The sequence below is a fragment of the Physella acuta genome, unplaced genomic scaffold (genome assembly GCF_028476545.2).
Source record: "Physella acuta isolate Inbredline_101_S28 unplaced genomic scaffold, ASM2847654v3 ptg000570l, whole genome shotgun sequence".
Classification (NCBI taxonomy): domain Eukaryota; kingdom Metazoa; phylum Mollusca; class Gastropoda; family Physidae; genus Physella; species Physella acuta.
The window spans coordinates 582,927-604,141 of NW_026732089.1; the positions used below are offsets into that span (position 1 = coordinate 582,927).

General features: G+C 30.2%; 1 protein-coding gene across 1 annotated transcript in view; it reads left to right on the forward strand.

The window, feature by feature from the left end:
* LOC131946762 (uncharacterized) overlaps positions 1 to 20,964 on the forward strand; it is a 28,680-nt gene extending 7,716 nt beyond the window's left edge. The window contains exons 17-50 of the mRNA XM_059307689.1: positions 74 to 169; positions 317 to 465; positions 555 to 765; positions 1,132 to 1,253; positions 1,449 to 1,572; positions 3,333 to 3,461; positions 3,739 to 3,933; positions 4,238 to 4,489; positions 4,818 to 5,043; positions 5,172 to 5,338; positions 5,759 to 5,926; positions 6,045 to 6,167; positions 6,353 to 6,481; positions 6,626 to 6,742; positions 6,856 to 6,975; positions 7,668 to 7,919; positions 8,641 to 8,757; positions 8,876 to 9,004; positions 9,220 to 9,342; positions 9,605 to 9,724; positions 14,060 to 14,314; positions 14,504 to 14,617; positions 14,766 to 14,894; positions 15,133 to 15,255; positions 15,450 to 15,569; positions 15,995 to 16,255; positions 16,711 to 16,971; positions 17,563 to 17,691; positions 18,266 to 18,378; positions 18,958 to 19,022; positions 19,307 to 19,473; positions 20,011 to 20,127; positions 20,243 to 20,378; positions 20,753 to 20,964. Coding sequence (XP_059163672.1) covers positions 74 to 169; positions 317 to 465; positions 555 to 765; positions 1,132 to 1,253; positions 1,449 to 1,572; positions 3,333 to 3,461; positions 3,739 to 3,933; positions 4,238 to 4,489; positions 4,818 to 5,043; positions 5,172 to 5,338; positions 5,759 to 5,926; positions 6,045 to 6,167; positions 6,353 to 6,481; positions 6,626 to 6,742; positions 6,856 to 6,975; positions 7,668 to 7,919; positions 8,641 to 8,757; positions 8,876 to 9,004; positions 9,220 to 9,342; positions 9,605 to 9,724; positions 14,060 to 14,314; positions 14,504 to 14,617; positions 14,766 to 14,894; positions 15,133 to 15,255; positions 15,450 to 15,569; positions 15,995 to 16,255; positions 16,711 to 16,971; positions 17,563 to 17,691; positions 18,266 to 18,378; positions 18,958 to 19,022; positions 19,307 to 19,473; positions 20,011 to 20,127; positions 20,243 to 20,378; positions 20,753 to 20,903 — 5,210 coding nt within the window. The 3' untranslated portion in view covers positions 20,904 to 20,964. The remainder of the gene's footprint in view (positions 1 to 73; positions 170 to 316; positions 466 to 554; positions 766 to 1,131; positions 1,254 to 1,448; positions 1,573 to 3,332; positions 3,462 to 3,738; positions 3,934 to 4,237; positions 4,490 to 4,817; positions 5,044 to 5,171; positions 5,339 to 5,758; positions 5,927 to 6,044; positions 6,168 to 6,352; positions 6,482 to 6,625; positions 6,743 to 6,855; positions 6,976 to 7,667; positions 7,920 to 8,640; positions 8,758 to 8,875; positions 9,005 to 9,219; positions 9,343 to 9,604; positions 9,725 to 14,059; positions 14,315 to 14,503; positions 14,618 to 14,765; positions 14,895 to 15,132; positions 15,256 to 15,449; positions 15,570 to 15,994; positions 16,256 to 16,710; positions 16,972 to 17,562; positions 17,692 to 18,265; positions 18,379 to 18,957; positions 19,023 to 19,306; positions 19,474 to 20,010; positions 20,128 to 20,242; positions 20,379 to 20,752) is intronic.
* The last annotated feature ends 251 nt before the right edge of the window (positions 20,965 to 21,215 follow it).

The window sequence follows — 21,215 nt, forward strand, 5'->3', positions numbered from 1 at the left end:
AAAACACTAAATTTTTAAGACTAGAATACAATATTGTTTTTGGATTAAATTTTTGTGTGTTTTGTTACAACAGGAAAACCTGGTCTTTGGATTTTTAAAGTTGGAGAAAATAAGAATTTTAAAATGATGTGCCGTACATGGTTTATCTCTAATCAAGGAGAACTGCCTAGTAAAAAATGTCTTTAAAACTATCATTTTACACATATATTTTTATATTTTAAGTACATGACATGATTGTCTGTTCAGTTAATTTAATTCAAATATATGATTCCAATGTTTTGAAATCATTACAAATGTTAAAAATCTTTATGAGCAGCTATTGATCTCTGGAACAAAAACCTACTGCCTGCTTGTCCTTGTAATGAAGTAGCTGCCAAAAGTAGTCCAATCTGGGTTCCTAGCAGTATATCCAATCCAGATAGAAACTGCTTTGATCTATTACCATTTTTTGGAGAATATGGAAGGGTATGGCTCTAATATTTGACCTCAATTACCAAAACAATTTTTTCTGTCTTCTTTACGAGCAGAAAAATATTTTCTTTGATTTTCTTCAGAGATGCTGCTACAAAGCTGATGAAAGTTCAAGTTTTTTAAATACAATCCCACAAGCCGGAAGTCTTCAGAGATATAATTCTTTCATTTACAAAGAACACGATCAGTTGGATGAAGACCCTAAAGACTGGTGCTGTACTAAGGCAAACTTGTGTGACCTGTACTATACTTTAAGACCAATTTTCTCATGCAATGGGAGTAACTGGGCTAGAGGTAAGATTATACAATTTGTAAAGAATTTTAAGCTTAACATTTATTGTACTTATTTTACGTTTTCTAATGTAAAAGTAAAATAAGTAAAAATATATTTAAACTGAATTAAAAATGTGTCAGTTATTGCATTCTATATTAACAATTTAATTATCTTAGCTCCAATATTCAGAAATATAGCTCCAATATTCAGAAATATTTTTATGTTTTTGTCTATAAAATAAATATTTAAAACAGGCAAATTGCTCTTGACTTGATACATATTGTTTTGCTTTATTTATTTAAACCACTACTACACTACTTATAACATAGTAAGGAAAATAATTACATGAAAACATAAATACATTTTATTACAAATACTTTTCACAGGTTTCTTGTTTGGAGACCCCCACATAATAACCATGGACCAAAGATCATTCATATTTAATGGACTGGGAGAATATCACTTAGTGAAAATAATAGGAACTACTAACCAGCATTTTAAATTGCAGGTAATAATAAGTATATTTTGCTTTTGTTTTAAAACTAGGAGCGTTAAAGAAACAATCTCTTTGAAAATTTTATAAAGCAAATTCTTAAGATTTATCAAAAAAATGATAAATATATTAACTAAATATTAATGTTTATGATAGAAATTAATATATCAATTAATATTTGAACAAGCAACTTATTTTATAATTCTTTAGGGTAGAACCTGTCGTGCATTAAATAGCAATGGCAATGAAACTCTAGCCACAGTCTGGTGTGCTCTATCAATGATGAGTGGTGATGAAAATTCACTGAGAGTAGAAATCAGCCCTTCAAGGAAAAGTAAGAATAAATGTTAAATATTCTTTAATCATTTTTTACATATAATAATGTAATACTAAAATCATGTTTTATTGAAATTAAAAAATATATAGTTTGATCTTTTTTATTTTTATTTAGTAGCTGTGTATAAAAAACAGTTTCAAATTTCAATTTGAGTATGCCTACTTCTAAAATTTAAGTCCTTAATAGATAGTTATGTATTTAATTTTAAAAATGATGTATGGAATACTGAATGCAGCTCTTTCTGTATATATCTAAATTCAATATTCAATTAGTAAAATTTAATAACCAGGCCCAATGACTACATGACAATTTGTTGCACGCAGTTTACATGTTTAATTAAATTACAAATTACTTACAAAAAACAAGGTAAATTACAAGATTAGGTAATGAATTTATCAATCTTAAAATTACTTTAAAACATTGATAATTAAATATGAGTACAAATTAATATAATAAATAAAAAATATATGTAAGCTCATATTCCTAAATGGTTCTATCCGCAGTGCTAAAACCAGATGTAAACATTTAGCAAAGCTAGTAAAAACTACACTAGGTTTCGCTGAGAATTCAGTATAATTAATAAGAGAAATAGTTGTTGGGGGCAGTGGCGGAACTAGAAAAAAAGGGCCACCCCGCAAAATATTTTTTGAGGCCCCCTATATATATATATATATATATATATATATATATATATATATATATATATATATATATATATATATATATATATATATATAAACAAAAATACGAACGTAGGATTCTCATTTCGGGCCTAATCTAGTTTTTAAAAAACACATAATACTTTTATTTTCAATTCTAACAAATTACAACAACATGTCATGTGTTTAAGTCAGGGGTCGGCAACCTTTTGAAGCGGAAGAGCCAAAAGTTACAATTTTTAAAATTTCCCTGGTTTTAAAGAGCCACTAACATTTTTTTATTTCAAATATTTTATTTTTTTATTAAGATTATTAGTATTTGTTCAAGGAGCTGGAGAGCCGCATCTTGATATCAAAAGAGCCGCATGCGGCTCGCGAGTCGCAGGTTGCCGACCCCTGGTTTAAGTGCATAAGTCTGTTTTGCAAATCTGTGTGTCACTTTTGATGTCGGCAGTATAACTTCCCATACGCAAGCCGGTCAAAAGTATATGAAACATGAAAGCTTTGTATGTGTAATGGTTTCTTGTGTTATGTTTATTTTTATGTTTTTTATTTAATTTATATTAATTTTTTTTTAAATTCCTTTTTATACTATGTCATTCTTTAGTATGTATTTTATAAAAAAATAATAATTAAGAGAAGTAATTGCTTTTTAATTTGCGTAGTACAAAACTATTAAAAGGAGTTTATGGGAACTTCTATTTGACTATTTAAAAAAGGGAAATAAGTCATGGAAGTGGTTTGAATGTAGCATTTTGTTTTTTACAAAACCATTATTAAAGTGCACGAAAACGTAATTTTGGAATACATAGTCATTGCTTTTTGGTCGGATTTTGGGCCCCTAAACGGCCTGGGCCCCCCGCATTGCGGGGTCTGGCGGTATGGTAGTTCCGCCCCTGGTTGGGGGCCATATATCTAGGATATCAGTATGATAGCTTTACTGTAACAGGGTGTCTCTTCCCACACTCCTCCCCCTAGGACAGATGAAAAGAAACACTGTTACTTTCTGTAAAGAGAATGCTTTAGTGAACGAATATTGTTAATTTAAATATGTAAATCTATACAATATTACTAATGTTATTATTTCTCTTTTTTCAGTTATGATAATATATGCTAATAAAAGAGATTATACAACAGATTTCTTAAGTAACCCTAATTTTTTTACAAATGATAATAAAATGATATTAAGAAAACAAAATGGGGCTTTAGAAGTGTCTCTTCCAGAAAGTAAGTTGCTTTTATTTTATCTAATTTACTTTTTGCTTCACCTGTAAGTTTGTATGTCTGTATTGTTGTGAGCATTAACTTATCTTTTATTGCTTTTATCTTGAATTGTTTTTGAAGAACTTGTTTTTACTGTGAGTTAAAGAGGTTAAGTATATTTTAACTAGTTACTATGAAAGATTCATAATCACACTGATACTACATTTTCCCCCTTGATACAGCATTATAAGGAATAGGAAATTGTTTACAGATTGTTAATTAATTTCAACATCTATTGCAGGTATAGGGATCACAGTTACAATGGTAAATGAATTACTAGAATTTTCCCTCACACTGGACAAAAAACATCAGAAAATGACCACTGGTCTTTTAGGCAATTTTAATGGAGACAGTACTGATGATTTTATTTGCCCAAATGGAACACAACTCTCTGATCATTCAAGTGAAAAACAATTATATGAGTATGGCAAACTATGTGAGTATACAATGTATTTTGTATATTTGAAAATACCATTAGTTACTAGCTCTAAAAATCTTTTAATATGGTTTACATTTAATGTTCTCATTCTTTTATTTGGTTTGGTGTATGAATTTACTGCTCCGTGTTTAACAAAATATCATGGATTTATTTAACTCTTCGAAATTTTCACAGCATAGCAAAATAACTAGAAAATTAATAACCAACATCAATAATAAAAACTATCTAACTTATTTTTTAAAAATAAAAATCCTTAAATAATTTTGTAGCAATTCTCCATTGATTTTTATTTTATTTTCAGGGGCGATAACTCAGAATGAAAGTTTATTCCAGTACAGCTATGGACAAAACACAAGTACTTTTTCAAACCCAAATTTCATGCCATTATTTTATGATGAACAAAATCCTACAACAATAGCAGAAGCTGAAAAGATTTGTAATGGTTCAGGAAATCTTCCTTGTATTTTTGACTTCATTGCTACACAGAATAAAAAAATTGCTGAAACTTCTTTAAAGTCTTCAGATCAATTTGAAAAAGTTTCAGTAAGCACAGGTAAATGCAAAAACTACAACGCAAGATTATAATTTTTAAGTTTCTGATTCCAAACACATTTAAATTCCTTTAAGTTCTGTTGAAATTTATCAAAAATATAAACATAAAACATAATGTTTTGCTGATTTTATCCAAGAAAAAATGCTTATTATTGTTTTGTCAAAAACATTCTGCAAGTCACTAAACATTGAAATATATAAAAAGAAATAAAGATAAAAATTATAATTTAAATTGCAAAATTTTTAAATAAGTAGCACTATTTACGCTTTGATAATAATTTGTTAATATGAAAAAGCTCATGAATATTTTGCACTATTTTAATCTTCAGCAAACCAAGCCCCAAATATTATTGTCAACACAACACAAGTTAGGGCCACCGTGAATCAATCTTTCAGCCTAACTCTAACAGCTTTTGATCCTGATGGTCAAGATGTTACTGTTGTTTTAATGACCAATGCTAATTATACTTTTAAAACTATTAATAAGAGAGACACATCAAAAGCTATTGCATCAACTTATTCAATTGTATTACCTAACACTGAAACTCAGATCTTGTAAGCATACTTTATAATAAACGTCTACATGTGATAATACACTATGTCTTTAAAATTAAATGTTACATCCTTTTTTAAAAGGTTTATTTTGTCTTAATAAACTTACATTTTCTTTTGCTTAAATCCAGATTCTCATCATCTGATAGTAAAGGACTGCATTCAGAATCAATAGCAATCAATATTTCTGCATGTAGTGGATGTAGTTATTGTGGAACATGTGATGAAGCTAGGCTTAGAGCAACATTAAATCCATATTTTTACTGGGAAGCATGCAACTGTAACATTGGATTTGCAGGTTCCCTTTAATTAATTACAATTTATAATACTAATAGTTATAAATATAAATTATTTTTATTTTATACTTGTTTATTTGTTTTTGGGTTTGAAACTTATTTTAAATATATTGTTAACAAAGTAAAACTGAGTTCAAAGTTATCACAAAGGAAAGAAACGTTTGTTTTTAAATGAAAAATTCAATCTTTAATCTTCCAAAAATATATTTATTTACCTTTGTTATATCAAACACCCACTCCGCCCCCCCCCCCCCCCGCCCCAAGAAGACAAAAAACCCACAATTTATTTTTTGTTGTAAAACGTTATACTTTTATCTCTTATAATGTTTTGTGTAATGTTAAAACATGCTTATGCATATAGTATTCCAACTCTGTCTAAATAAAAAATAGAATAGACTTTCAGCTATTAATGCAACCAATAGGTACTGACTGTGAACAAGACAATGATGGCTGTGCTACCAATCCTTGCCCCAGCATGACAGGTTGTGTAGACATACCAGCTTCAGAAGAACAAGTCACTGGGTTATCATACACATGTAAAGATTGTCCTCTTGGTTATCAACTGAATTCTAAAAAAACCAAGTGTGAAGGTTGGTTTTTTGTAATTATTCTAAGTTATATTTATCTAAAATAGTAAGAGTTCCATTGTATTTGTTATTTATTTATTTATTTAATATTTTAACATGTCATGTTATGTTTTGTTCAAAGATGTTGATGAATGTAAGAACACCCCACCTTGTGGTGCAAATGCTATATGTGAGAATAATTTCGGTAGTTTTGTTTGTAACTGCCCAAAAGGCTTCCGAAAATCTGGATCACTCAATTGTGTTGGTAAGTATTAAACATGTTAATGTGTAGCTATATTTGTACTACTACATTAGATTAAAACTATATTATTTAAATATTTACATTGACATTACAATGCTATCTTTTATTTATATTACATGATACGAAAAATCTTTAGCTTAAAAGCATATTAAATTGTTTGTAAGTAAATTTAAATAATATGCCCACAGACATCAACGAATGCTCAGAGAAATCACATGACTGTGATCAAATATGTGTTAACAACTTAGGAAGTTATGATTGCAGATGTTACCCAGGGTTTGCTAGGACTGGTGGCAAATGTGAACTGACAGAAAAGGGTATCTTAAAAAAATAACTAACTTTATTAATAAGTTGTGTTTATTTCAATGTATTATTTGATGCCTTCTATTTTACTGTGTTAAATGTTTCTTGTGTTATGAAATATCATTAATAATAGCAAACATCTACTTTTCTAATGATAGACCCATGTAAATTAATCAACAAGTCATGTGAATACAATTGTCGAAATGGCAGTAATGGAGCAGAATGTTTTTGTGCATCAGGGTACAAATTAAAAACAAACAACTATTCTTGTGAAGGTATTTTATTTTTTTCAAAATATACATGCACAACATCAATATGAATCACTCATTTTATTTTAAAACTTAAACATACCCTGTGAATGTATTTCTTTTGTTTAATTTTGTCTCAGATATAGATGAATGCAAAGAGAAAATCTGTTCACAAGATTGTATCAACACAAACGGAAGTTTCAGCTGTTCATGTTACTCTGGATATACTCTCAACAAGAATGATTTGCGCTCTTGTGACAGTATGTACTTATAACTATTTAAACAAATGATATGTAGGCCTACAGCTTTGTTAGAAATGTTTTAGCAAAAATGCACAATTTACAATAATTTTAAAATGAATTATGTAGTATTTATATGGTACTTTTTACTAACATTTTTTTCAGCCAGTGTATTATCTTCTATAGAAAATAGTGCAGAAATATGTAATTAAGCATCCATTTAGTGTTGTTTTTACCAATAAACCTCAATAAATATCTGTCTTATTCAACAAGGGTCCTCACTACCTATCCAAAATGCTCAGTATTTTCATTTTTATTGTACTTTTAATAAAAGCAAGATATAAATTTTATATTTTCCTGCAGAAGCAAAATGAGACATTAGAGATTTGTAATTTTTTCATCTGATTTCCTTATCAAATCAAAATATTAACAACTGTTAATGAGCATATTTTTGGTTTTAAAGTAGTAACTCCAGTACATTTATTTTTTATAACACTCATTAAATAATTTTTAAAAAAAATTTATTGAATTAATGTGAACATTATTTTAAAAAGCTGTATTTATTTTTATTTTCAATGAATTTGGGGAACCATTTTTTTTTAACTTGAGGTTTTAAATAATATTTAGTAAAATTTTCACTTGTCAATCCTAATTATTTTAATTTGCAACTTATTTATTTCACTGCTTTTTGATCAGTTTTATTTTGTTTCCAGCTTGTCAAGGCAACACCTATGGTTACAACTGTAGTAATACATGCCAGTGTAAAGGACGGGCTGTAAGATGTGACAATGTTAAAGGCTGTATTTGTCAAAGCAATTGGAAAGGAGAATCATGTGAAATAGATGTGGATGAATGTGCTATAAAACCTGATGTCTGTCCTATGGATCACAAATGTACAAATACAGAAGGCTCTTATACTTGTGACTGTCCTGTGGGTTACGAAGATATAAATGGAACATGTATTAGTAAGTTGAATTCTTTTTTCAATATTTTATAATATATTTTCAGTTGCAATGTTTTATGCATAGATAGTCAGTTTCCTATAAACTGCTTTAATTAGTGATTTAAATTATTTTAGTCATGTATATTTATATTTAAATCAGAAATAAAATAGAATATTGAGAAATTTTCTTCTTTTCTATTCATTAGTAATAGGCTAACAGTTATCCTGTTTTGTTGTATTTTAAAATACCAAAATTCTTTAAAAATTAATATTGTTTGAATAAAATTAAAATACATTTTGCTGCCTAATGTAAGTTGCATTTTTGCACTTGTTGTTTTTATCCCATTTTTTTTTTCTTAAAACTACTGCTGTTCAACTGAAAGGTAATAGGTATAGCCAGGTATGCATACTTTTGTATTGCTCTAAATACTAAAATACGAAATAATAGGACAGCGTGGCCTCAGTGGTTGAGCATAGGCTGCTAACCTTAAAGCCTTGAGTACAAAACCAGGTTCAAGTCAGTATAATGTCCCTCAGTCCACCCAGCTCTGACAGGTACCTAACTCATGTTCGGGAAAGTAAAGGCTCTTAAACCAAGTGCTGACCATGTCTTCTCTTCATATGCCTAGGTCAAGAAATGTATGAATTCTACTTCATTTTACTTTAAAGACTAACAAACAGCTTTTACACTTTTAGTATTTATTGATCAAAACATAAAAATACTTTTTTTTTTAACCAACCAGATATTAACGAGTGTGAAACGAGAAACATTTGTCCTCAAACATGCATTGATACACCAGGGTCATTTATTTGTGAGTGTAGAGGTGGATTTTTAAAGCTTCCTAATGGCACATGTAAAGGTAATTTCAAGTCTAAATGTATTGTTTCTGTTGTATGTAAACCTGATAATCATTTAATAAATCATTTGAATTCAATGAAAATTTAACTAACAAGAACACTTTTCTTCCCACCAAACAGATATTGATGAATGTGAGATTGACAAATCGGGCTGTGAACAGAAATGTATCAATGTCCCTGGAAGTAGCAACTGTGACTGTTATCCAGGTTACAGGTTAAAAGATGACAGAAAGACTTGTGAAAAAGATGGTAAGTTATAGCAGGCATTTACCATAAAATTATGTTCATAATTATAATATCAAATAATAAAAATTTCAAATAGCTACTATAGCCAACCATAACTTAAGTGAATTTTTACTTATCCAATTTATACCACCTTAAAAAATAAAATATTTTAAAAATATCTCAATGGGCATTTATTAATATAAGCTTTAACAATGTGTACTATTTAATTGATATTGTAGATGTTGATCCATGTGAAAACTTTTACCTGAACTGCAGTCAAGGATGTACTGTAGCTAATGACAAAGCACAGTGTTTTTGTGCTATAGGTTATATGCTGAGTAATAACCAGTTTGACTGTCTTGGTAAGCCATAGTGTCTTGTATATATATATATATATATATATATATATATATATATATATATATATATATATATATATATATATATATATATATATATATATATATATATATATATATATATATATTTATATTTATATATATTGCATTATAACATTTAGTAAAATTACTCTTTATTAAGGTTGTATATCTTCTGTTTTAGTAGTAAAAATCACATTAAAGAGAATCCAAGTAAACGTTTTTTATTTGTTTTATTCTAATAAAGATATTGATGAATGTGCAACACAGAAACTATGCAATGGTAGCTGTATTAACACTCCAGGGTCATACAATTGTTCTTGTCCAGTTGGATCTAAACTACAGAATGATAAGAAAACCTGTCAAGGTATGTATATATATGTATATATATATATATATATATATATATATATATATATATATATATATATATATATATATATATATATATATATATATATATATATATATATATATATATATATATATATATATATATATATATATATATATATATATATATATATCGATGGTCTCGGTCGCAAACCGTCTAACTCAAAAAAATTCCATTTTCTTTTTTTTACATAAATCAAAAGCCAGTATGATTCCCCATAATGCCTGAAAATATTAGAGAACTCTGTGGAATGATTATCGAGATATAATCATTTGAACAAACCGCCTATTATTTCAAGCGCTAAAAATCTCGGCGCAAAACGAATATCGCTATATTTGTGAGTACACTTTTGATCGGGAACGCAGTCGCACGCCGCAATCACACAATTTTACAGCACAGCAGTGACAGTACTTATAGGTAAGGATATTTTATTAATTATGTTCAGCTATTCTATTACATTTTATCATTTTAAAGAATAATAAACAAATAGTATTTGTTTAATATAGCCTATTTCCAGATTTTCAATAACCAAACTGATTTGTTTACAATTTTTTAGGCTAAAACAATGCTTTGAAACTAGATCTTCATTCTAGAATCTAAATATCAATCAAAACAATATTATTCGAATTATATTTCCACAAGTTTGTGCAATAAATTTAATTATTGTTAATTCACTACTAGCTTTAGATTGAGGGTTCAGCTACGTGTTAAGAAATGTTTATATGGTAGGTTACAAAATGTTTGGCGTACGTGTTCAACGAGCTGGTTAGTTGTCTTTAGTAAATGCTTTTATGATTAAATTTCAACAGACAAGCCTACCACAACACACCAGATTTTCTCAACAGATCAGCCTCTCTCAACAGACCAGCCTCTCTCAACAGACCAGCCTCTCTCAACACACCAGTCTTACCACATAACAGACCAGCCACTCTCAACAGACCAGCCTCTCAACATATCAGCCTCTCTCAACAGATTAGCCTCTCTCAACAGACCAGCCTCTCTCAACACACCAGTCTTACCACATAACAGACCAGCCACTCTCAACAGACCAGCCTCTCAACACACCAGATTCTCTCAACAGATCAGCCTCTCTCAACAGACCAGCCTCTCTCAACACACCAGTCTTACCACATAACAGACCAGCCACTCTCAACAGACCAGCCACTCTCAACAGACCAGCCTCTCTCAACAGATTAGCCTCTCTCAACAGACCAGCCTCTCTCAACACACCAGTCTTACCACATAACAGATTAGCCTCTCTCAACGGACCAGCCTCTCTCAACAGACCAGATTCTCAACTTATCAGCCTCTCTCAACAGATTAGCCTCTCTCAACAGACCAGCCTCTCTCAACACACCAGTCTTACCACATAACAGACCAGCCTCTCTCAACAGACCAGCCTCTCAACATATCAGCCTCTCTCAACAGATTAGCCTCTCTCAACAGACCAGCCTCTCTCAACACACCAGTCTTACCACATAACAGATTAGCCTTTCTCAACAGACCAGCCTCTCAACATATCAGCCTCTCTCAACAGATTAGCCTCTCTCAACAGACCAGCCTCTCTCAACACACCAGTCTTACCACATAACAGATTAGCCTCTCTCAACAGACTAGCCTCTCAACATACCAGCCTCTCTCAACAGACCAGCCTCTCAACATATCAGCATCTCTCAACAGACCAGCCTCTCTCGACATACCAGCCTCTCACAACAGATTATCCTCTCTCAACAGACCAGCCTCTCTCAACAGACCAGCCTCTCAACATATCAGCCTCTCTCAACACACCAGTCTTACCATACAAGACATCAGCATCTCTCAACTGACCAATTTTTAAGGAACCAGCATCTCTCAACTGACCAGCCTTTCACAAAAGACCAAACTCTCATCAATGACCAATCTTACCATACAGGAAACTAGAATATCTCAACAAACTAGTCTAACCTTCTAAGACACCAGCAACTCAACAGACCAGCCTCTCCCAACAGACCATTCTTACCATACAAGAGACCAGTCTCTCTCAGCAAACCAGTCGTAATATACTAAAGACCAAACTCTCTCAACACACCAGTCTTACCAAACAAGACACCAGCCTTTCTCAACAGACCAGTTGTAACATACAATAGACCAGCCTCCCATAACAGACAATAGACACCAACCACCCTCAAAAAGACCAGTCTTACCATACAAGAGACCAGCCGCTCTCAAAAGACCAGTCAGACCTATCAAGAATGCGACAAATATTCGTGCACTGCAGTACAATCATGCAGGGGCGGAACTACCATACCGCCAGACCCCGCAATGCGGGGGGGCCCAGGACGTTTAGGGGCCCATTTCCGACCAAAAAGCAATGATTTTTTTTTTCAAAAATTATGTTTTTCATGCATCTTGAAAGTGGTTTTGTAAAAAAAAAAACAGGTCTACTATAGCAGAGATTGTTGCGTAGAAAAATATTTTAGAATCTACAAGAGCTATAGTTTGAAAGGTAGGTAAACATTCACACTACTTGCATGACTTACTGCCCTTCTTTAAAATAGGGATGCCCACGAAGCTCATTTTATAAGTTTTGTACTATGTAAATTAAAAAGCAATTGATTCTCTGAATTGTTACTTAAATAAGACGTACTATACAATAGTATAGCTATAAAATTCAATGTTTTCAAAATTGATATTATAAAAGCCAAAAATGAAAAAAATAAACATAACGCGAGAAACCATTCACGAATCAACCTAACGTCTTTATATATTTTTGACCAGTATTTTCAGTTACTATTTACTCAATATTAGTTTGGACTAAATTTTTTCTGGTTTGTTCTCTCAGAATGGTTATATATTGCAATGAAGTAGACTAAATAACTCATATAGGATATAGAGTATATATATATATATATATATATATATATATATATATATATATATATATATATATATATATATAAATATATATATAGGGGGGCCCTAGTTTTTTCTTTGCGGGGGAGCCTTTGATTTCTAGTTCCGCCACTGCAATCATGATGCTACTATCTACTTCAAAGTGAATTAGCAGATAGCTGGCAATTGCTAAGCTACGGTTGTAAGATTATTATCTCATCTGTAGCCCCTGAGAAGTTGTACAAGAGCAGAAATAAAGATAAAAGCTGTTATATATGAGCACCTAAAAGCAAGTTATAAATTCACATTTTTGTGATGATTTGCCTGATTTTAAAAATATGTTGCCAATTTAATGTCTCTTCGTGTGACGTTTATTTAAAGAATAAATTAAAACATAAATACATTGTTTTTGTTACATTTTGTCAAATAAGTAAACATTAAGTCATTATTAATGTGATTAATGTGTTATATCTCATTCATAATATATCTGAAAATAAGGTATATGTTTTTACTGTTATCATTCTACAAACCCAGCACCCACTAGATTTAGTTAAATAAACTGTGAGAATAGAAAGATGGAATAAATAAAGCATAACCATCAACAGTTAACAAGTCTAGTGCTAAATACAGCCATAATGAATAAACAGTCGAAAGCGATAAAGCAATATTAACACATCTCTACTAAAATTAAACTGACCATATATTAAGCAGAATAAACTCAAATAATTAAAATATGAGCCCAAAACTATAATCTAAATATTATGAAGTGTTAAATATAACTTAAAAGCATAAACATAACTAAAACACGTTCATTGGACAAAACGAACGAACGCGGCTGAGACCGAAATTCTCGTTTCAAAACAGCTAAGTCTGCGCGCGCACAGATAGACGGTTTGCACCGAGAATTTTAGACCGAGCAAACCGTCTATCTTTTTAAATCTGCTATAATTTTGTAAATATCAACAAACTCATTTTAAAACGCTACAGTATAGTCGGTAGAGAGTTTCTTTGCACATATGATTAACAATAGTTTGTATTAAAGCGATCAACAAAGAAATAATCAGTTTTTTGTCTCTCCTGTAAAATTTACATTTTTGGAGTTAGACGGTTTGTGACCGAGACCATCGATATATAATATATATATATATATATATATATATATATATATATATATATATATATATATATATATATATATATATATATATATATATATATATATTTTAATTAATTTTAATTCATATTATGCATATTGCTTAGCCATATTACAAAAAAAAATCTTCTTGAAAATTACATTTTTGTGTTCATTCTTTTCTACATATAATAGGCTTAATAAAATCTAATGCATAGGCCTATTTATCAACTCCATTTAGAAAATATTGTACTATTTTTATTAAACTTTCAATTTTAAAAATTGAGGTGCTTAAATTTTTTTAGAATGTGATGCCTATCACTGGGGAGAGAACTGCGCCACAGAATGTAACTGCAGCACAAGAGGTACATCAAGATGTGACCCCACACAAGGATGTCAGTGTAAAGCTGGCTGGGCAGGAACTTGGTGCCAGGATGATATTAATGAATGCTCAAGTCTTCTACCACCATGTCCTGTAACATCAAGTTGTGTCAACACATTTGGCTCTTTTTATTGCCAGTGTAAACAGGGATATGCATTTGTTAACAATACATGTACAGGTAGTTATATTTTGTTTATTTATGTGTTCAGGTATTTTAGTTTTGTTATTATTTATATATTGTTTTGTTATTCTATATATATATATATTATTTATGTTGCAGAATTTTGTTGCAGATTTTTTTTTGTAAATCATGTGTGTTGCTGAACACATTAAAAACTCATGTCTAAACATATAAATTTTTTATTAGATATAAATGAATGTTTGAGTTCACCATGTGACCAGATCTGCACCAACACACAAGGCAGCTTCCAGTGCTCTTGTTATTCTCAAGGTTTTATTTTTAATGGAACACAATGCAATGGTAGATATATTTGCTTTCATATTTTCAGAATTTATATATTTTTTTAAAATGTTGTTTACATAACAAGGTCCAATAAAACTTTGATTAAATTTAAACAATCTTATGTACTATATTTTCTAATTCTAATTGGATTCTGTATTTTCAAAAGAAATAAATGAATGTGCTGTAAAAGAATTAAATAACTGTGACCAGGAATGTAGAAATACAATTGGTGGATTTGCCTGTGAATGTTACGAAGGATATGAATTAAATGAAACAACTAGAAATACTTGTATTAGTAAGTTTTCGTTATCTTATACAACTTTAAAAAATTAAAATTGTTTATAATTATTTATAATTGCAAAATCATTTACATGTATACATAATTGTAGTAAAAAATTACATTTTACTTGCCAGATCATGTAATGTTAACAGATATTACATTTTCAAAATCATCTTTAAATAATAATAAAATACTATTCTTATAATGTGTTGTAAATATATTGGCATGTAGAAATTGTTTTGTAAAATTTAAGTTAGCAGCCTAAATCAGAAGTGTCCTGCATCAAACAGCTGTGAACAATTGTGTGTACTAGTAAATAATACCCAGCTTTGTTCATGCTTTTCTGGATACAGCATGATTAATAATTCCTGTGTTGGTATGTGATTTTTCTGTGTTTTTATAAATGTAAAGTATACTGCAATAAAAAGAATATTGTCCGGGAATTGCACTAATATGAATTGAATTGTTAAAAAAATTGGAAATATTATTTCTCAACTTTATGAAATTCAATTGAATAAAGAATTACATAATTACATGTTCTTCTCTAAATTGTTTTTCTTTTTATTTTAGATATAAATGAGTGTGAAAATAACCCTTGTGTTGGTGGTGAATGTATCAACAGTAATGGATCATTTTCATGTTCCTGCCAAAACGAGACAGAACTTTTAGAAGACAAAAAAACTTGCAGAGGTAAATATCCACTTTTATATCATGAGTCCACCCAAATCTGATGGGTACCAAACTGACGTTAGGGTAAGTAAAGACAGCTGGGCAAAGTGCTGACCACATTATAACTTCATATGCCATGGTCACAGAAACAAGTAAACTCTACTTCTCTGGCCCCTTAGACTGTCAGGTTTGAAAGGGAACTTTACATATATCATGGCAAGCAAATAGCTTTTCTGCACACAAAAAAGTAGTAATTCAAATTATTTATTCGGAAATGAATTTTGACTGCTTTAAGATTTAAAGGCATGGCATTTTGTATTAATTTAAAATAATAATAGTGTTATAATACTTGCCTTGTTTCATTCTGTTGAAAATTGCATTAAAATACTCATTGATTAATTCAATTTTTTTTAAAAAGAATAACCTGTTTCATTTTATCTCTAAAGCTTGTCAATATGGCTCCTATGGCCCCAACTGTGGTGAAAATTGTACCTGCAACACTACCAACACCAAACCACAAATCTGTTTTATTAAAAATGGAAATTGTGATTGTTTAAAAGGCTGGTCTGGTCCCAACTGCAGTACTGATATTGATGAATGTAGTACAAGTCAAGTATGTCCAGCCGATGCCGAGTGTGTCAACACACCTGGTTCTTTTAGATGTGTCTGCGAAATTGGCTTCTTTAGTTCCACTACTGGCTGTTTGTGTAAGTTAAAATGTATCTACTTTTACTGTTTTAGTGTTGGTAGACAAAATGCAAATTATAAGTCTTGTGTGCAGAAAAATGAAGTCAGTGGCTATGAATACTATAAGTAAAGTATTAAAAAATATATCCAGAATAAAAAATGCAAACTCTTATTGAAATAATAGTTAATAAAAAAAAAAAGTTTTTTTGGTATGGCAAACTTTTTAAGGTGCCTTGAAGTTTTAAAGACAAAATGACTTAGATAGCAATAACACTTATTAATATTTCCTACACAAGGAGTAGGCCTATCAGTTTAGTGGTATTATTTTTCATCTAAGATTGTTCCATTTCATTCAGACTTCTGTTTTGTCAAATGATCATAGCTTGATATAGGCCATTATTCATTATTTTCTCAGCTTGCACTTTTTAAAAAAAGTACAGCGTGTGTATAAATTTTGTCCTATAATCTATTTTAGCATGTGATGAGAACCACTATGGCCAGGACTGTAAGAAGACTTGTACATGTGTAAAAGACAACAGCAATAACTGCAATGCTGTCAATGGAACTTGCACATGTAAACCAGGGTGGACTGGCTCTGACTGTGAAACAGATATAGACGAGTGTTTGAACACCAGCTACTGCCCAGATATACATGAGAGTTGTTTTAATTTGAATGGATCTGCAGAGTGTAGATGTCATAAAGGTTATCAAAGAACTGGAGGATCTGACTGCCAAGGTGTGTAGCCTACTAACTAGAAAATTTGCGAAAATTCTAAGATAGTCTCTAGATATAGATCTACTCAACAAAATGTCATTAGAATTAAGTAAGAAAGTGAAAAATTCAAGCAATCAATGATATGTGTAGTGAACTTTAAAATTCACTACATTTTATGAAATTTTACCTCAAAACTTCTGCAGTTTTATAGCACAACTTTATTTTTAAATAATTATTACAAACAAAATATAATTATACTTAATCCATACATTGTTCCTCAAATTTTCAAGATTGGTTGTCTAATTTAAAAAAAAAAAAAATTATAGAAAATTTTCTATATGAGAATCACCAACTCTTGGACAGTAATTACAGATTAAACAAAAGGTTTTTAAAATAAAAATATTAAATTTGAGGGTGTTACTTTAAAATCAAATTTTAATTATTTTTAAAACTTAACTTTTAAAAAAGATGCTTGTGTTTTACATTAATAAGTAGTTACAAATAACTAAAATACAAGTAATAACCTCCAAATATTTTCAGCCAAATTGCTGAATTATTAAATGTATTAAATGATAGAGTCTGTGTAATATGGTCATAATGTTCTGTTTTCAGATATAGATGAATGTCTAGATCCAACCTACTCTTGTGATGAGACAAAACAATGTAAAAACACACAAGGCTCATATGATTGTGTATGTAAACAAGGTTATCTATTTGTCAACAGTACAAAGCCCTGTAAAGGTTAGTTCTAAACTTTTTCAAAAAAATTATTTTACATGCCTAACTTTGAGGGGTAAACACATGAAATGATTTATTTATCCAAATTTTTTTATTACTTAATGAATGATTAAGCGGTCGGCGTGGTCGAGTCGGTAAAGCTCATGGTTGCTAAACCGAAAAGACTCGAGTTCGAACCCTCGGGCAGATGAGGCTCGTTAGCTGGGGACAGCCACTCTTCTAGGAGAGACAACTCTAAAATTAAACAACTGCTGCCTTGTAGTTTGTTCTTGGTTGGACAAAGGCTATGGAAGCAAATCCAAAAAGAAAAGCAGGCTGAAATCGGAGTCAATGGCCTCGATGGCGCATAACCAGTTGACAAGTAACGCTTAATTGTGTTGGAGGCATGGTCGAGTCGGCAAAAAGCTCATGGTTTATAAATTCGAACAAAGTCTCGAGTTCAAACCCACTGGCAGATAAATCTCGATCCCCTTCAACACCTATAATTAAGAACGAAGAAGAAGAAGAAGAATGAATGATTTATATCATCTTATTTTGCTTGTTTGTATGTTATCACACTATCTTATATCTTCTTCAGTGAATTTTCGCAGTTTCCCAATGCAGCTGAGATTGAATATTGTACCGGATGCAAATGTGTTTATTTACAACACAAAACAGTTTATCTCTCTTAAATTAAATATTGAAGATAGTGTAAGACTGTTTATAATGTTTTATTATTTGTCTGAAAATATTACACTAAGTACATATGTGGTCATCCATTAATCAAGGAACAATTATTTTATCATTACCACTATCAACACATCATGCCTACTATATCATTAAATGTCACAAGAAGCTAGACACTGACGCTAAATTTTAATCACACCTCAGTAGCAACTCCCCCCTCCTCCACCCAATATAGGCAATGAAAATTGCAATTTTTTTTTAATTTTGTTTTTAATGGCATATTTTTGTTTTTGAAAATTGCGGGTTTTTTTGGGGGTTTTTTTGTAAAAATATTTTATGAGCTCTGCCATTGACAGGATGATCACTAATTTATAATAGAAATTAAACTCAAAATAAATGCTAAAATTACATTTCAAAATTTAACTTCAAAATGTAAAATGAACCAATCCCCATGTATTCTCCTTCATCACACATGTTCATAAAAATCTGAACACTCCACACTCGCACCTAGGAATGTGATATCATTTATTGACCACCCATATGCTCTATTAGAAAAGTATTATAAATATATTTTAATATTTAAAATACATAAAACTGTTTCAGTTAAACAAGTTAGGTGGAGATGAAGTGGGAAAAGAAATTTTTCCATTTGTAATTTCAAAGTTCACGTAAGTATAATAATATTGACTGTAATGTTGAATCAACACTTTTGAAACCTATCAGTGTCAATAAAACTATTTGAATATTATCATCTACCAACCTAAACCCACCATATTCTCCCATTGTTTTCATTATTCTTCTCTGCTGAACACTTGATACTATAACAAAAATCTAACCTGCAGACAATACAACCTGTATAGCCATTTCACTTTAATTTGATAGTCATCTAGCAAATCATTATAATACAAATTCACAATAAAATTACCGATTATAATTTTGTAATCATTTACAGGGATGGATCTATCATAGCTCATACAGCCATTGTGGTAGACCTAACTTATACCAGCACTCCTGCATATTCTGCAACCATGTACGCCATCAGTTTAAAAAATAATCAAAATATAACTGTTGGTTCTGACATCATAAAAATCTTGAATGTTTTAGTCCAAAACCAATCAAGTGAGTTATAAGTTTAAATTAAAAATAATGCAGCTGTTCTGTTACACAGCTAGATGATTTATGAATTAAATATTTTCAGCTATTTTTTTTTCTATTAGCACAAGGCTGTTTTTATTTCATCTACCTTTCCCAATATATACACTTTAAATTATTTGCATTATTCACATAAAAGTTCATATTTTTAAAAAACTAAAGAATTCTCTTTAAACCTAGTGATCCATTGAGCAAATGAAGTAGAGTTCATTTGTTCATTTGTTTCTTGATCTGGAATGTGAAGGAAGGTGAGGTCAGCCATTTACCGGCCCACCTTTACTTAACATGAGTTAGAGAGACATTCTATTGCCCTGGACCCTATTCAAACTTGAGACTTATGGGTTAACAACTTAGCACTTAACCCAGTCCCCCCCCACTTCACAAAGTAACTAATCTTAATCATTCCTAAACATATTTTCAATTGCAGATCTAACTAGCCAAACATAATGTTTTACCATCTATTTATTTTCTTCAATATCTGCTAATTCTCATGTTAATTATTAGTTTCAGACAATACTTGTGACCTGTACACTCAGTTATCTCAATCATGTTCATCCACTGAAAGTTGTTATGAAAATACTCAGAATCTTACAGAGTGTGAGACAATTATAAAAGATACAGGTATTTCAAAAATTGCAAATATATTTTTATTTAAGTAACTTTATTTAGCTACATTTGTCTGTAGGCAAATCAAAACGTGCTCATTTTACAACTGATGCAATTTCTTTATTAACAGACAGGTTGGCCTTAATTCTAGGACTTTCAATTGGAATTGGTGTGTTTATCATAATTGTTGTGGTTATTGCTGTTTATGTTGTTGTTCATCAAAAGGAGTTAACTAAATACCATCTATATTCAAAGCCTATTAATGAGTAAGTATATAGGCCTTATGTAAATCATGTACTTACATTTACTTTTTATTATTAAAATTAGCAGGACAGAGATGCCTAGAATTCTCTTGTCAGTGGCATCAGTCCCAGGAGTGGTGACAGGCCAACCTAATCTAACCTAAGAAAATTATTTCAATAAAAATTCACAATTTTGTTTATTAATTTTATTCAACTTTTTTAAATAAATATATATTTTACTTAGAGCTTAAAATTTTAAAGGTAAAATGTTTTATTTTTAGAAGGTTTTTTTTTAATCTACATTGACTAGTACTTACATTAATTGAAAATGTAAGTATTTTAATATACTTTGCATGGTGTATTTTTTAACATTTAAAATAATATGTACTTACTTTTAGAAATAAACAGCGTACAAGGGAAGACTCAAGTTATCAGTCCATGGAACTACCACCTGTGATGGCAAGTGATCCAGCTGCTAAATGTTTAAAATTTAATCAAGTCCTTTCTCCTTTTAGTGAAGCTATATACAATGAAAACTTGATGTACTGACATATCAGCAAACCATTTCTTACTCTTACACTTTTAAAAATCTTAAAATATTACCACAACACTTTTGGCACATAATAAATCCTAAATGTAAATTTAAAATGTTTTTCTTAGTAAAATAAATTGTATAATTAATTTTATGATTATTCAGTGAAAGTTAATATTTCCTTATATAAATGATGTCATACATCCATGTTAAAATTAGATTAATTGTTGCACAATATGTTTCAATAAACACATTATAGCCTTTGTCATTTCCTTTCATTAACTGAACCTTATGATTATCTTATATTTCGGGTTAGGTTTAATGTTAAT